Genomic DNA, 17,339 nt, shown 5'->3' with positions numbered 1-17,339 from the left:
TTCTGTAATTATTTCCTTGTAACCCTCCTTCGATTTCCATCTTGTTGTTATTTTATTAATATTCCACGTGTTTGTCTTTTGATTGTACCTCTTGTAGTGTTCTTTTAGAGCATAATTTGTTACATAGCTGTTCTTTCCATCGCGCATCAGTGTTATTCCTGTCTGTTATTTTTGTCAATCTCCTGCCTTTGCCCCTGTTTTAATTAAATGCTAGTTCGTTTTGCATAAAGTCTCCGTGTCTGCTTATGAGTGCGTCGGTCAGGCCCACACATCACCACACGTGCAACCCCGCACGGGTCGACCGACCTTCAAATAAATTTGAAATGTGCCACTTCGAGGCCTTTCAGGCGTCGCAGGCCGAAGCGTAAAGTGGAAGCCTGCGAGTCTGCCGCACGTCGATGTTGGATCGGTGGGGCCTCACCAGAAGTGCGTGACACCCACTTTATTTTCCTTTTTTCTTCGAACATTGTCGTTACTTTCGGTGCACAATGCAGCCATATTGCGGTATCTTGCTGCAGTAGAGGCAACTTTGCTGCTCATGATGCTCAAATCAGGTCGTGTACTTTGCATTTATTAGGCTGCCTTCTTGGATTGGACATCATTTGTCAAGAGCAGAACGAGTTATTTTTGTCCGAGTTTGATCATTCAAAAACGTATGGACCATTTTCACAAAGAAAACTATGATTAGATGCGAAACAGCAGCGTTGCGCATGCCGTTGACCTGGCTGAAACGGGCATCGACGCAGGTGCTGAAAGAACGCTTTGAAGCGAAACTTTGTGTAGCCTTTACTTGAGTAAACGTTTCTTTGAAATGCAGACACGGGAGACGGTATGGGTTTCGTGTAAGTTTCATCGCAGATAAACGAGCCGTAAGAGTGTTCTCACTTGACGTGCAGTTGAGTGTTGCGGAGGGTGGAGAGGGTGAAGCGAGAGAGAAGTGTGTTGCGAGTGGGCGGAGGAGCAACACCACCTAGGTGTGTTGAGAAGAGCTGGCAGCTGCGACGGGTGAGGGAGAGAGTGACATCAATGCGCAGCAGTGACTTGACCTACATGACATCGTTCAAACAACTGTGGTGGGGTGAATGCGGTGCGGCGCGTTGGCAGGCAGACATAGACGGACAGCGTTACACAGGCTAGTCAAAAAGCTGCTTCACATCTAATAATACGAGGCCATGGTGCTGCTCTATAATGTCTGGCTCACATGTACTCAAGAGCCTCGACTACCAATCCACACCTCATATGACCATGCTTAAGCGTTGCAGTGCCTCTTTGAGGCACTGCAGCACGTATGTAGGGGGAGTTTATATGCAGCATGATCGCAATTGTTGTAAAAGATTGGAATTGTTAAACAACCTTGCATGGGTGCACCTTTGGCATAAATGTAGTTTTGGTTTGGGTGAGACAAGTTGATCATTTACTTATGCTGTATAAGAATCACAATTAACATCGCTTTTGTGTGTTCTCGATGTCATTACAGGTTCCTTGGCTTTAGTGTTCCTGGAACAGTCTTCTTCATTGGCGTCTGTGCAAGATTGGCTGCATCCCTGCCACAAAAAAGAAGGTTCCTTCTCCTGTGTCCACTGCAATGCATCATTTAGGATGAAAAAACAATTAGAGAAGCACATGCTCATTCACCCACTAAAAGGTCCTTTCCCTTGTGTTCACTGCAATGCATCCTTTTCATTGAGGAGCAACCTAGTGACACACATGCGCCTTCACACAGGACAGCTTCCCTTTTCTTGTGTCCATTGCAATGCATCCTTTTCATTGAGGAGCAACCTAGTGACACACATGCACCTTCACACAGAAGAGCTTCCCTTTTCTTGTGTCCATTGCAATGCATCCTTTTCATTGAGGAGCAACCTAGTGACACACATGCACCTTCACACAGAAGAGCTTCCCTTTTCTTGTGTCCATTGCAATGCATCCTTTTCATTGAGGAGCAACCTAGTGACACACATGCGCCTTCACACAGGAGAGCTTCCTTTTTCTTGTGTCCATTGCAATGCGTCGTTTCTCATGAAATGCCACCTTGTTAAGCACATGCGCATTCATTCAGGAGAGCATCCTTTCAGCTGTATGCACTGTAGTGCATCCTTTTCTAAGAAATACGAGCTCGTTTTTCACATGCGCGTCCACACTGGAGAGTGTCCCTTTTCCTGTAACCACTGCAGTTTGTCTTTTGCAGCAAAGTACAACCTCGTGAGGCACATGCGTATTCACACAGGTGAGCGTTCCTTTTCCTGTGTCCACTGCAGTGCATCGTTTGGTATGAAAAGTCACCTTGTGAAACACTCCCTCATACACACTAGAAAAGAACCCTTCTCCTGTTTTCAATGCAATGCATCTTTTTCACAGCAACGCGACCTTACAAAACACGTGAATTGTCGTCACGCTAGCACAACGCCATCAATGTGAGGGGCCGACAAGCATCTGTTAAGAAATGAAAATGTAGCATGGGGTGCTCAGTAGATTAATCGGAATGGCAGTGAAGGTGTGGTTTAAGGTTAGGAAATCTTTTTAGTTCCACAGCTCACGAGGAAGGATGGAATGATGTTAGGCCAGGTAGATGAGTAGTACAAGAGAGTGGAGACACCAATACTCTCAGAGGTTTGCACTTCTATTTATTCTTACTCCCGCCGTTTTTCTTATAGGCTGAAAGGTAGCCCAGCCTGGTGTTCAGCATTGGAGGTAGCAAATTCTTGAGAAGGTAATCTCTTCCTTTCTGTGTTAAACTTCACTACCTCGTCCAATGTTGCTAAGCCATTCTCTCTTATGTTTTTTTAGAAATATGCGTATTTTTCTCAGTCTTAAAAAGCCACTAAACAGCAAAACAATTTTTCTCATATCAGCAAAGTGCAATTTCACTACATCAAAAACATGACGCCTAATAAGCGAGAAAACATGCGAAAAAACGCAGGTGGCGAAGCCACCTAGAGATGCCCAAAACTGCTTGCCGGCCTAGTTGGAATGAATTCACCTTTAGCCACTGTGCGCGAGACAAACAAGAACGAAGAAAGGAGATTAACAAATGAGCGCAAGGGATTTAGATTCCCATACCAAACACGTCAGAAATTTTGAAGATGTCTACTGGGTCTGATGATGCTTCCAATTCATAAAAATGAAATAAATGCGCTGTAATCTGTGGGTGCCGCAGACTTAGCATACGAAGTTTCAGAAAACTTCATTGAGCCAATGCCGCGAAAATACTGAAAATACATTTTTGCGTTATTATACTTCATGCGTGTGCATTTTTGCGCAATATTTAAGAATGAAACTGCAACCTCTATTTTCTGTGTTAATAAAGATCACTGCTGAAAAATACATGACATTCCTCACGCCAACTTTGGTAATTTTTGAGGTCATTAGAGAGCCATTAAATTCGCTGGGTACATTCCTTTGCACATGTCGGTAACTTATGCCAAAAAACAGGCTTGATAGATGTGCTGATTCATTGAAAATGAACATTGAAAATCACCTCGAAACACTCAGCTGGCTTGCCAAAATTATTGGCAACAATGTGTGTGTGACATCATGTTTGGGATGTCAACGGAAGTGACGCAGGAGATGGCATCACTACAGCGTTTATTGTGCTGGCTACAAGGCGACGGCGGGGGTGTTTGGCACAGAAAAGCTTCCTTCCTTTATTCGTGGTGTTCTGCCAGTGCTTCGCTGGTCTGGCTTTCACAGTTTTCATACTCCGTGCCAATAGGACCAGTATACACCTTCCTGTTCTTACCAAATAGTACATCATTGATTGATTGATTTGTGAGGTTTAATGTCCCAAAACCACGACATGATAATGATAGACGCCGTAGTGCAGAGCTCTGGAAAGTTTGACCACCTGGGGTTCTTTAACGTGCACCAAAATCCGAGCACACGGGCTTACAACACTTCCGCCTCCATCGGAAATACAGCCGCCGCAGCCAGGATGCGATCCCGCGAGCTGCGAGTCAGCAGCCGAGTACCTTAGCCACTAGACCACGGCGGCGGGGCCAAATAGTACATCATGCGTAGACAGTGCACTCAATTGGGTTTCGGTTTCAGTATTGTGCTTTTCTGCTTATTAAAAATTTTTTTGAATTTCTTGAGCATTTCAGCTATTGGGCTCATGACAAGAGTATCTCAGGAAGATAGAAACACCATTAGTTTGACATGGCGAAAAAATCGCCGGAGTAGGCTCTTGGGGGTGACGCTTCCCACTATTCTTTGTTCGCACTATGAGATAGTAGAACTCTACCACCGGAAATTGTCTGTGGTTGTTGAAATGACGATCTTTTTCCGGGTTTTATTATATTTGTGTTCTTGATCATATGTAGTGAACCCTTTTTGCTGTACTGCCTTATGCCAAAGCAGGTACTTAATAAGTAAATAAACACAATGAGGTGGGCATATAACTACAGTCTCTTAATCAAAAAATTGTCCGAAAGTATTTTTCATTTGTAACCATCCCATATGTGCTATAAAATGCAATGCTGAGGAACAATACATCTCAGTTGCCTACTGCCTGCCAGGCATGAATAAATGGCATCTCTTTCTAAAAACATTGGGTATGTCATTTTAAGATCATACACTGTGAGAATCTCAACTTTCTGGTTGTAGGCAAAGTTTTACTATTATACAACTGTTTGGGACGCCATAACATAATGTCACTCATTAACATGGTAGCTTACCTCAGTGCATTGACTTGTAGAAAAAGAAATGTCTACTGGTGTTTCATGTAAACTTTGTCTATTGCATGTGAACTTTGTATAAATGATAGTCGGGCTCATTGCCCCAATTAGTCTCTTCTTTAAAAGAATGCTTGAAGGGGGGACCTTTGTGATGATGTGTGCAATTGGTGTGGGAACTGTAATTAAAAAGGCTGCTAAGATGACATCAGGTACGTGTGGTATGCAAAGAGAGCTCATCCATTGAGCACTCCCTACAAGTATAAATGAAGAAATCGAGAAACTGATGGTGGAGAAGGACACATGGCAGGAAGAAGATGGCTCCCAGAGAGCAAAAGCAGTGGTCTGCCCAGTTGCAAGCTTTCACCCGAATGCACATTCCTTGTCAAGATTCTCCTCATAGTCTGGAATCAGTGCTACAACATGCAAACCATGTCCCCAGGACAAAGAATGAGGTACGTGTAAGCTTTGGCTCGTAAACGTCAATAGGGCATCTGGCCATTGCCCTTCACCGTCCTGTGTCGTCTACTGACATCACCATTGCAGTGTTATAGTGTGTCCGGCACTGTTGTCACCCACTTGTGAACTTGTGCCCTATGACGACTGTGCCTTTACATACGGAATGTTAAAAGACTGCTATAACATCCCTGCTCAAGTTGAGCTTCATAGCTGTGTGTAGGCTTTTTCCTCTTTGTTATGACTGCCTTGTACTATCTTTCACTGTGCTATCTTTTGTGCTCTGTAAACATATTGCTACTTAGCTGACATATCAGCAGTCAGAAGACAACAACAAACAATATATTTCAAGGAGAAAAACACCACTACAGTCCTGACAACGAGAATTTCGTCGTCAATATGTCCTCCAAACAACTCTCCCCGACAGAGCACAGCGTGCTGGCAAAGGGACACAACTTCAACACGACCACGACACGTCCGTCACTGCCGAAGATCATCGCGGCTACGGAGGAAGGCATAAGGCGACTCGACAGCGGCATTCGGGAAAACGTGCGTCTCAAGGCTATCGGCGTATAGGAAAGCGCCGTGAGCACAACCTGTCGAGAGAGGAGTGTAAGGCGATCCATGCGCTCCGAAATGATGATAAGGTTGTCATCCTCCCGGCCGACAAAGGGAACGCAATGGTCCTGCTCGACAGGGAGGCATACAACGACAAGGTGCGAGACCTGCTGGACAGTCCGGCCTACGAAAAGCTGACGAAGGACCCCACACCAAGTGTCCAAAGGGAAATGAACAAGCTCCTGGCGGATACCTTTAAAGCACACCCGAAGGCGAGAAACACATACCTCCAGCTCATCTGCCGGAACGGCTCTGCACCAGGATTTTACGGGCTTCCCAAGACCCACAAGCCCACAGTTCCGCTCCGTCCTATCGTGGATTTTACAACATCTCCACTCCGGGCGCTGTCCAAGTATCTCCACCGGACTCTCGCGCCGCTCGTGGGGCAAACACCGACCCACATACGCGACGCCAGCCACTTCTTGGAGCGCATGAGAGATGTGACCGTGAGCAGCGATGAGTGCTTCGTCTCGTTCGACGTCGTGTCCCTGTTCACCAGTGTGCCCGTAGCACTAGCGGTATCTAGCGCACGAGCAGCGTTGAACCAAGACGAGCTCTTGGATGAAAGAACCTGCCTGGGCGTCGACGAACTGTGTCGCCTACTGGAATACTGCCTCAAGGGGACGTATTTCAGCGTCAACGGGAGCTTCTACAGACAAGCCAGCGGGACCGCGATGGGAGCGGCGATCTCCGTTACGGCTGCGAACCTCACAATGGAACACATAGAAGAGACGGCACTGGGCTCCTTTATTGACAGGCCGAAAGTATTTGTGAGGTACGTGGATGACTGTTTTTGCATAATAAAGAAGGCAGCAGTAGACAGCTTCCTCGAACATCTAAACTCCATCGACCAAGCGATACAGTTCACGGTGGAACGAGAGCGAGACGGGGCGCTTCCGTTTCTCGATGTTTTAGTCAGACGACAGGGCGAGCGCATGACCTTTTCGGTGTATAGAAAGCCAACTCACACCGGCAGGTATTTGCATTTTGCGTCCTGTCATCCAACTGCCCACAAAGCTTCAGTGGTTTCGGCACTCCTTTCACGTGCACGAGCAATCTGCACGTCGGAGGGTGAGAGGAAGAAAGAAGAAAAGAGGATTGTCGCCGAGCTACGAAGGAATGGCTACACAGAAGCGTTCATCCGCCGGGCGTCACGCCGTTTGTCGAGACGACAACCACCGCACCGCGGAAAGACACCTGCAAGCGACACACCGCCCGACCCCCTTTCCGCCCTGGCCACACCACCGCACACGAGAAAAACGAAGGCGCCAAACAACCGCGTCGCCATTCCATATGTGCCGGGCATAAGTGAACAGCTCTCGAGAGTCCTAGGAAAAGCCGGGGTCACGGTAATCCATAAACCTGTTTCGACGCTCGCTCGCTTGCTACCGCGGCCGAAAGACCGACCTCCGAGGGAGCTACACCCGGGCGTTGTCTACAAAGTGTCGTGTTCTGGGTGTCCAGCCTGCTACATAGGCGAGAGCAAGTGTTTCCCGGAAAGAATGCGCCAACACAAGAACGACGTCAGGAAGATGGAAGTGCAACGTAGCGCTCTGGCGGAGCACTGCGAGAAGCACGACCATAAAATTGACTTAGAAGGCGCTTCTGTTATTGAAACAGAACGGAATTTGGGAAAGAGGCTCTTGCTCGAGTCTTGGCACATTCAGCATACGCCTGCCAACGTGAACCGCTCGCTGGGAACAATGCCTTCGGTGTACGTTCACGGTCTCCGAAACGTGGTGGAAAGGGAAAGCCGGAGTCGTGGTGAGAGAACACGACGCGACGACACTTCCATGACCAAGACAGTCACCCCCTGAGGAAGGGACCGAGTCGGTCTCGAAACGTCGGACTCTATTTGAACTGTGGCTGGAGCAATTTCAATTTTCTAAATATATTTGTAATAATATATATACGTAACAATATTATATTTGTTCTGATTGTGAATGAATGGCGCCATTTCTTCTCATGTCTATTACATCATCACTCTATCGTTCAATTATGAGATGAGTCTTAGCAGTTTGACACTCGCACGGTTTTTACCTGTGTTCATTCTGGCTGAAAATTTGGGTTTGTGTGGTGTCACAAAGTTGCGTTCATTGTTACATATTGTTATAGGGATGAAGGCGTTTAAGAATATATTTACACTCGAAGGCAGGCGTACAAGATGGGGCCTGGTCTCTGCGGGATATCAATAAACATTGTCTTCTCTTCTACCGTGTCCATCTCTGGTGCCTCATAGCAAGATAATTTCATTCATTGTAAGTGAAAACTCAACTTTGTCGACACAATACTGCATCCAGCAGTATGTCATCTGTCTTCCTCTCCTTGACCTTGTAGACGTTTCGAACGCTCCTCGGGTTTCAGCCATCTACTTGGACGAGAACTCTGGCTTGGGACAAGTCACTGTGCAGCCGCGCCAAGCGAATGCCTAGTGCAGGTAAGGATTGTAGCAAATCAGGCATCTTGAACGGTTTGTCAAGCAAGAAATGCAGACAGAATAGACACAAGCTTAAATGGTTTGTAGCAAAAGGAATAAAGAAACAGCCACAGCACAACACGCGTGATGGCGTATCAGCATTCGTTTCTATTCTGCGTATTTTTTGCTATAAACTGTCCCAGAGAGAAAATTACCAGCGCGTAGAAAAACATAACCTTTGGCATCAGCGAATGACCTCTTAGCAATGGGCGCCTCCCCGCAGTCTTAGGCGTGAGAATTGAAGAGGCAATAGCCCGATTACACCAGTAAGTGATGTTTTGCTTTTATAAGGCACTTGTGCTGCTATATCCAGATGCAAAGTGTCTTATGGTCAAACTCAATCTGGTGTGCGGTGTTACTACCCGTACAGCGCATATGCGCCTCGTCTCGCTTAGTAGCGCCGACGCAGGCAGTACTGCCCGCCAGCGCTCACTCATCTTCTATGCTCCCCCCTTTTCTTAAAGTCCTCGCTCTATTCTCTGACCTTGTATGCTCCCTCCTTTTCTTAAAGTTCCTGGATATTTTTAGGAAAGTACCACAATCCTTTTAACCGAGCCGCCACACCGCACACCCTCCTCTCTCGGGCCACCACGAGCATTGCGCGTGTTATCAGCGTGACATTACGTTCTTGATACGACAGTAGTACGAACCGAGTAATAGGGTCGGCACCCGCACGGTGGTTGTTCGGGAGAGGATGTATACATAAGGTTTTGGACACTTGGGAGAGGAAGGTTGGACACTTCAGAGAGGATAGTGAGGAGAGTGTCGGTACTTTCTATATAATAAGCACGGAGGAAGGAAATCTTTCCTTCCTCCGTGATAATAAGAGACTTTACCTGGATGGATGGATAGATGAATGAATGTGGCTGTATCCCTTAGATCGGGCGGCGGCTAACGCCACCTAGCCGTAATACTTTGTGAACTATATACTAGATTTATCTCTTTTTTTTTTCCTTAAATAGTGAAGTTGACGACTGGTACTTTGCAGTGAAGGGTTTATTTTCACTCGTGCCTTAACTTCAGCCACCAATAAGATAATCTTCTTCTAGTTAATTGTACCCGCTTAAAGTCTATTTTGCCCTTCCTGTCCCGAAATCCCAGTGCTTTGAAAAACTCTGCGCCATCATTCTGAACTATAGGGTGAAGCCCTTTACAGAATATTATCAAGTGTTCGGCACTTTCCTCTTCCTCTCCACACGCACTGCATACCGTGTCTACCCCTTCGTATTTGGCCCGATATGTCTTGGTTCGCAATACTCCCGTCCTGGCCTCAAACAGTGAACTACCCCGAGTACTATCATAGATCCTTTCCTTGGCAATTTCCTGCTTAAAGGTTCGATAGGCCTCTAGTGCGAACTTCTTAATCATGCCCATTCTCCACATGTCAGTCTCAGTTTCCTCCACTTTCTTCTTAACCGACAGTTCTTTTTGGTTTGGCCACCTGCTGTTTTCTAAGTATTTACCAGTCAATTTCCTGGTTCGCTTCCTCCATTTTGTATCGACATTCTTCATGTACAAGTAGCTGAATACCTTCTTTGCCAACGCTCCTGCCCCATTTCTCTCGATCGCTTCTCAAATTTTATCTTGCTGCTAGCTTCCCTGCCCTCAAATGATGTCCATCCCATATCACCTTGTACTCTCTGACTTGGTGTATTCCCGTGAGCTTCTAAAGCAAGCCTACCTATTCCACATTGCTTAATTTCTAATCTTGCTTGAACTTCTGATCTCATGCGCAAGACTGCGTTGCGGAACGTCAGCCCAGGAACCATGACCCCTTTCTATATTCGATTTCCTCTCACAACATCATATCTATTGTAATTCCACAGAGCCCTATTTTTTCATCACTGCTGCATTCCTGTTACCTTTAGTCGTCACGTATATTTCGCGTTCCCTTAGGTACTCGGTCCCATTGCTTATCCATGTATACGCCCAGATATTTGTATTTATCTGTTGTCTCTAGCAAGACTTCCTGTATCTTAAGCTCACAACCTTCAGTATCATTAGAACTCATGACTGCTGATTTTTCCTTACTGAATCTGAAATCTAACCTATCTCCCTCATTACCGCACATGTCCATCAATCTCTGCAAATCTTCCTTGTTGTCGGCCATTAGCACTATATCATCTGCGTACATTAATGCTGGTAGTGCCTGATCAATGAGTTTTCGTCGTTTAACGAAAGAGAGGTTGAAGCTAAGTCCACTTCCCTTTAATTTGGCCTCTAATCTTTGTAGGTATGTCATGAATAACAAGGTTGACAAATGATACTCCTGTTTAAGCCTCTGTTTCACCTCTGTGGGCTTGGATACCTGTTTTTCCCACTTTATAACCGCCTTGTTACTTTTATAGATCTCCTTTAAAAGATTAGTGACTCCATCTCCCACACCTAGTGTGTCCAGTATTTCCCACAAGTCCTCTTGAACCACGCTATTGTACACTCTCTTGATATCCAAAAATGCTAGCCACAAGGGCCCGAGTTCCTTTTCTGCTATTTCGATGCACTGCGTCAGTGAGAACAGATTGTCTTCCAGCCTCCTGTGTTTCCGAAACCCATTCTGCAGTTCCCCAAGCACCCCCTCATCCTCTATCCATGCCTGCAGTCTTTCCTTTATAATCTGTATCGCCAGCCTGTAGACCTTTGATGTCACTGTTATAGGACGGTTTTTATGTCAGCTTTGTCCCCCTTTCCTTTATAGATCATGCTCATCCTGCTATGTTTCCATTCATCGGGGACTTCACCATCGATTATTGTTCTGCTCACTACCTCTCTCAAAGTCTGTTTAGACTTAGGACCCAATGTCTTTATCTTTTTCCTTCTACCTTTTCTTACTTTTTTCCTTTACCTTTCTTGCCTAGCAGCGCCGACAGCGTCAGCTAGCCAACGCTCGCTACCCCCTCTCTTTCCTCTATAGGCAACTCTAGGCATTCCTCCCAACGGCATTTACACCCACATTGCGCATGCGCGTCCCCGTCCCTCTCACCTTGCTACAGTGCACTAGAGGGCTCCCCTCTAGTGCACTGTAACCTCGCAACGCCAACGCAGGCAGCGGCTGCTAGCAAAATAACGCTTGCTCTCACTTCTTTGGGCAGCCCTCCCAGCAACGTTTGCATTCCCATTGTGCGTGTGCGTCCCCTCCCCTCTCACCGCCTTTGCAGGTAGCGTCTGATAGCGAGTTTCTTGATTAAAAAAAAAAACCGACTGCTCGCACGTCCCCAACAGTTGACTGGCCAGCACCGCTCTGGATCATCTTGAACTCCAAGGTAGCGCCGGTGGGAGATTTCTCCTATGCGTTGATGAACAATCGAAATTTGCAGCGTGCGCGTTAACTAAAAGTGGAAAGCGAATATCCGTGACCAGTTGGAGTCTTACAGCTGCCGAGGCCATCTCATTGCCCATTAGCAGCGACTGGCTTGTCCCAGTGAAAAACATCGGTCCACTGCGTGCTTTGCGCCTCCCAGGTTCTCTCTGCGCAACGCCGCTGACGCCGCGACGGAAGCCAGCGTCAATCCTGCAGCCAGTGTAGGCGTTATCGCCCGCTTCTCCGCATCCGCACAGGGCTCTCTTTAGCGGGGGATGGTGTAATTCTTTTTTATATGACATGTCGCATTCTTTTTTATATGACGTAGCTACGATTGGCAAGCTTTCGTCCTTCGCGCATGTCCGCGTCAGAAGATCCGTGGGAGCGAGGAACAGTTACCCTTATATTTTCAAGAGCTCCGAGATGACGAACGCACGCAATTTCGAAGGTCATGCTTTTTCTCGATTACACGCCCAGCGTGCGAATGGGAGTTTTTCACAAAGTTGCTGAGAAACTATGCGGTGCGCCTCCAACTCATTTCGAAGGCTATGCCCAGAGAAAAATGCTGCGTTCTCTGGGTTGGCGATCACATGACGCGTTTGTTTTTGTTATTTTTGATGCCCAGATGGCGGCGCCCGCGATACGCGATGTGAACCGGTGTTCTTCAAATTTTCTTCCTCCATAGTGCTCGCTGGGTGTACTCCATGGGGTCCATGGTGCAGCTCAAGGAGGTTAAAATAAATATTGCGTGGTACAGCTACTCAGTATATTATAACTCTATGCAGGTATACTAACACATACAGAGTTTATGGCTACTAGAATGCATGTAGCAGTTTGTTTACGCCAAGCCGCCCTAGGGAAGACGCGCGGATGCTCGCACAGTCAGTGTGTGCAGGTTTTCCACGTCAGTCGTTATTCCTGTTCTAAAGAATCTAGCCTTTCTTACCAAGTTTATGGCTAACGCTCAGGGCGGAAACTTCGTCTCATCACTACGCTGGCCTTTTGCTCTGCATACGGCTGTACAAGAATTAACCGGCAGCGAAGACGATCGATGTAAGCAGTTTCTGAACTTGCCGCGTGTATCGCTCAGTTAATTGGCTCAGTGAATCGCTGAGAAGAGTCTATTTGCACCTCAACTACATAAACAGCTGGGGGTCACTCAATTGACCCAAGGTTAAACATGACGATAGTTATAGCGCGAGAAGAAAACGACGACCAAGAGACAAGAAGGACAATTGTCTCTTTGTCGTCGTTCTGTTCTCGCGCTATAACTATCGTCATATGTCATACCAACTAGTCCAAACTACAGTGTACTAGAAGGCGAAGTGTGCCGTGCGCGGCGCGTTACAATGGAGGCGAGGGGGGCCCCGCAGCGATGAAGCAGCTAGGTTGATGTACAACCTGGGAATTAAGCTAGGGGACGCTGCGATCCAGAGGAGCGTTTAGAGTTACGGTACACATAGAGTTTCCTAAATTAATTAAAATGTATATTAGGAAACTCTATGTCTGTATATGCTACCTAAAGATAGCATCATAAATGGTAGTGTATAGGTGTTGTAACTTTAGAGGAGCGCGTATGTCAGCACATGTTGCGCTGTCAGTTCGGCTGTTAACGCGTGACCAGTTCCTCGTTACCGGTATTTCTCGCATTAAATAACTCTGCTCCTCGCCAGATTGTGCTTTACGTGAGCATCCTTCTTCCACAAACGTGAGGGAAGAAATTACGGTGTTGTGTGCGCTTGTCTACTGGAATAAGAAAAATATGGCTGGGAGACGGTGGGACAAGCGAGGACTTTTGCTTTGTGCCAAATTGTAACAGTGGCTACCACTCGTGTAAAGAGGCGCACTCCTTATTTTGAGTGCCGTTGAAGCTGACCGCCGGGAAGAATGGTCGCGGAACATCGAGAAAGGTGATCAAGTCCTCGACAAGAGCAGCGCTGTTTGTGAGCTACACTTCGAAGCAAGGTTCATACCTAAGGTTATTGAGATCCCCAGACACATACCACTCTTATCAAAAGATGCCATTCCTACAATTTTCCCCGATTCTCCCAAGTGCCTCCCAGAATCGCTGCCAAAAAAAAAAAAAAACCGAAGGATCGCAATTAACCTTAGCGATCAGATTCTTCCCAAACCAAAGTGAAGATGTGAGAGCAACATGTTGTCAGAAGTTGAGTCGAATGACGTTGATCAAGGCAGTTCAGTCGACGATGTTTCTGAACAGAAATGCCAAAGAATGTCGAATGATGTTGGCCGAGACGGTGCCGCTGATAAAGTTCGTGACCAAGAATTTCAAGAGCTGTAATTTTCAAAGCTCGCGATTCCTAATGAGTGGTCGGAAATTTTCCTGCCGTGTGTTGGGGATTCATTTCTTTTTGCCGAGTTGGTAGCTGACGCTATAGCTGTTGAACATAGCAAGGTAGCATATAAAGAACTCATTCAGATTAGGAAGCAAGCAGCTGAAAGTTCTGCAACCGCCGAAGTTCTCCTAAGAGGAAAGAAGTGGTGCCAAGAACTCACGAGTAGATGCAGATTTGCTGATTAACAATGTGAGCAAATTGACTTCGTGTCCCGGCGTGGGAATTAATGGAGCCTCTAGCTGGTAATGCCCATCGTGTAATGAAGTGTTCTCTTCAAAGAACTGCACGCTTGCTGTAAATGACTTCAGTGCTTGTATTCACTGCAAATATCAGAGAAACTGGTACTGAACCAGCTTTCCAGAAGACGATGTCAGAAGAAACGAAACAAAGTCCTCGAAATATATGACGTAACCTTCGGAGAACGAAAGCCAAGCTAAGCAGCGCGAAAACTACCTTGAGCTGAATGAAAGTAAAATATCAGCAGTTATCATAAGAAGCGCAGTAGCTGAAAGAATTGGGAGTCCTTCGAGTCCGCTTAATTAGTATGCGAAGCAATACTAAAGATATAAGACGCACAGGACCAAACAGTGACGCTTGTAAGCAAACAAAAAATAGTTATTTAAGCTCTATAAGTTCATACGCTGAAATTCACCCAGTACTATTTGAAAGTATATCGCTACTGCATAAAATTTAGTAACATCAAAAAAAAAAAAAAAAGAAAGAAAGTTCGACTGGTGTAAATAACTTCACCGATTCGTAGTTGGGTGTTCATGTGTACGCTCGTTATAGCGAGAGAACGGCTAGTGCCTATGCGAAAGGGCTGAGTTCCACCATTACATGGCATTTATCGTATAAAAAGCCCCAACAACAATTCGAAACGGCACACAAATCGGCTACAGAGCCCGCTCACAGAGCCATCACGGCAGCGAGCGTAGCGCTTCTTTAGAGTTACTGCATATGCTACCACTCATGCCGTTCAAAGTCGGCCAAGAAGACCTGTGCATACCAATCGATCGAACGATGGGCACATCTCGAGTTTGATGTCAGTGCTCCTTTAAAACACTGCTAGGCACCATTTCTGCAACTCAACACGAATACTAAACGCGCACATTTGTTTTTGTTTGGCTACTTCTGGCGCCGTCACTCGGAGGCAGAAGGAATCAGGCGTGCTTTCTAGTTGCCTGAGTGTACAGTAGAGGGCAGCACCACAGCGCGTGATCACGCTTTCAACAGGAAATTTTGGAACGTTCTACGCGTATAGAGAGACGCACGACTTTTAATGTTTCCACCAGAATAAAATAGATATTGATGTACATTTATTAAGAGAACTGCTTCCATTGCTTCAATAAACACATCCAGATGTGTTCGTTTAGATCAATAAAACATACAAAGTTGATTTTCAGCAAATAACATATGTGTAACCTTGACTTTCTCGTGTGGTCGGACACAGTCCCATGCGCCGGCATGGCCACTTTCCCGGTCATCGCTCAGGTCTCTCCTCAATTTCTACGCACTAATCTTTCGCCTTTTACTAAAGATTACCGTGGGGAGGGACACTCCAATGAGCCTATAGGCCAATTTTTGGGAGGCCTTACCCGTTTGGGTGAGGCCTAATTTTAAAATCCAAAATTAGAGATGTGATCGCTCTTCCACCTCTGCTTGGTGAGCTCCCGGGCCATGGTGCGGATCGGACGCACCATGGCCCGCTCCCCTAGAGTTACTTACGGTACTCTATGCTATCTTTAGGTTACCTACCTAAAGGTACCATACCCAGACACTCTACGCCAAACTGGTAGGCGTTCTGTCTCTACGGATGGATGGATATGTTTGTACCCTTTAGATCGGGCGGTGGCTAGCACCACCAAGCCATAATACTTAATGAACCAAAAATTAGATTTTTTTTCCCCCTTAAATAGGTAGGTTGAGGATTCGTACTTTGCAGCGAAGGGTTCAATTTTCAATCGTGCCTGGACTTTAGCCACCAATCATATAACCTCCTTCTAGTTAATTCTACCCGCTTAAAGTCTATTTTGCCCTCACTGTCCCTAAGCCCCAGTGCTTTGAAAAACTCTGCGCCATAAACCTGAACTACAGGGTGAAGCCCTTTACAGAACATTATCAAGTGTTAGGCAGTTTCTTCTTCCTCTCCACACGCACTGCATACCGTGTCTACCCCTTCGTATTTGGCCCGATATGTCTTTGTTCGCAATACTCCCGTCCTGACCTCAAACAGTAGAGAACTACCCCGAGTATTATCACAGATCCTTCCTTTGGCTATTTCCTGCTTAAAAGTTCGATAGATCTCTAGTGCGGACTTCTTAATCACGCCAATTTTCCACATATCTCTGCTTTCTTCACCTTCTTCTTAACCTATAATTCTTTTTGGTTTGGCCCCTGCTGTTTTCCAAATATTTACCAGTCAATTTTCTGGTTCGCTTCCTCCATTTTGTATCGACATTTTTCATGTACAAGTAGCTGAATACTTTCCTAGCCCAACGCTCCTCCCCCATTTCCCTCAATCGCTTCTCAAATTTTATCTTGCTGCTGGCTTCCCTGCCCTCAAATGATGTCCATCCCATATCACCTTGTACTTCCTGATTTGGTGTATTCCCGTGAGCTCCTAAGGCAAGCCTACCTATTCCACGTTGCTTAATTTCTAATCTTCCTTGAACTTCTGATCTCGTGCACAAGACATTGCCGAACGTCAGACCAGGAACCATGACCCCTTTCCATATTCCTCTCACAACATCATACCTATTGTAATTCCACAGTGCCCTGTTTTTCATTACCTCTGCATTCCTGTTACCTTTGGTCGACACGTATATTTCGTGTTCCCTTAGGTACTCGGCCCCATTGTTTATTCATACGCCCAGATATTTGTATTTATTTGTTATCTCTAGCGTGACCTCCTGTATTCTCCTTTAAAGCCCCTAGATCTAGGAGCTTTATTCTCCTTTAGCCAGCAGCGCCCTCTAGTGGCGCGCAGAGTGGTCATTGCTAGAAGCATAGAGTTTGAATTTCATTGTGAGCAGCTCTATGGCTAGAAAGACCCTTTTTCCGGCGCCGCACGGCACACTCCTCCTTCTAGTACACTGTTAGAGTATGGTTAGAGTGTGGTAGAAGTGTCTAGTACTGTAACACTGACCCAAACTGCCACACTTCCAAAGTTAAACGTCACATGTGACGTCATAGCAATCGGCTTTAACCACAGAACACCTGCTACGCTTTGTCGAGCGGCTTTCAGGTCAAGTGAGCAAAACAAAAAGAAAAAAAGGAGGGGTAGAGAGACTATTGTTAGATTGTACTAGAAGTGTTGAGTGGCGTGACCACGCCTCGCTGCCTGATCCCTACCGCGTTGCCCGCAGCGGCGGCGCTGCAGTCGAATAGTACTGAAAGAGCCGCACGCCGCGTGCAGGAACTGCTATGCGCTTCGGCTCCTCCGTCGCGATTTCTTTATGCAGATT

At 46.3% G+C, this 17,339-nt stretch overlaps 1 protein-coding gene and 1 non-coding gene across 4 annotated transcripts in view; both read left to right on the top strand.

Annotated features, from left to right (window-relative positions):
• Positions 1–7,955, top strand: part of LOC142804027 (uncharacterized) — a 38,266-nt gene extending 30,311 nt beyond the window's left edge. For all 3 annotated transcript variants that reach the window (XM_075890527.1, XM_075890526.1, XM_075890528.1), the window contains one exon: positions 1,478–7,955. In XM_075890527.1, the coding sequence (XP_075746642.1) occupies positions 5,807–7,561 (1,755 nt within the window). In that variant the 5' untranslated portion in view covers positions 1,478–5,806 and the 3' untranslated portion in view covers positions 7,562–7,955. The remainder of the gene's footprint in view (positions 1–1,477) is intronic.
• A 7,403-nt stretch (positions 7,956–15,358) lies between these two features.
• On the top strand, positions 15,359–15,484 carry LOC142804334 (U5 spliceosomal RNA). The gene has a single exon (XR_012894600.1). It is a non-coding gene; the product is annotated as a U5 spliceosomal RNA (small nuclear RNA).
• Positions 15,485–17,339: the final 1,855 nt, after the last annotated feature.

The sequence above is a fragment of the Rhipicephalus microplus genome, chromosome 3 (assembly GCF_043290135.1).
Source record: "Rhipicephalus microplus isolate Deutch F79 chromosome 3, USDA_Rmic, whole genome shotgun sequence".
Lineage (NCBI taxonomy): Eukaryota > Metazoa > Arthropoda > Arachnida > Ixodida > Ixodidae > Rhipicephalus > Rhipicephalus microplus.
The sequence above is the reverse complement of the archived record's forward strand: the minus strand, read 5'-3'. Positions and strand labels throughout refer to the sequence as shown.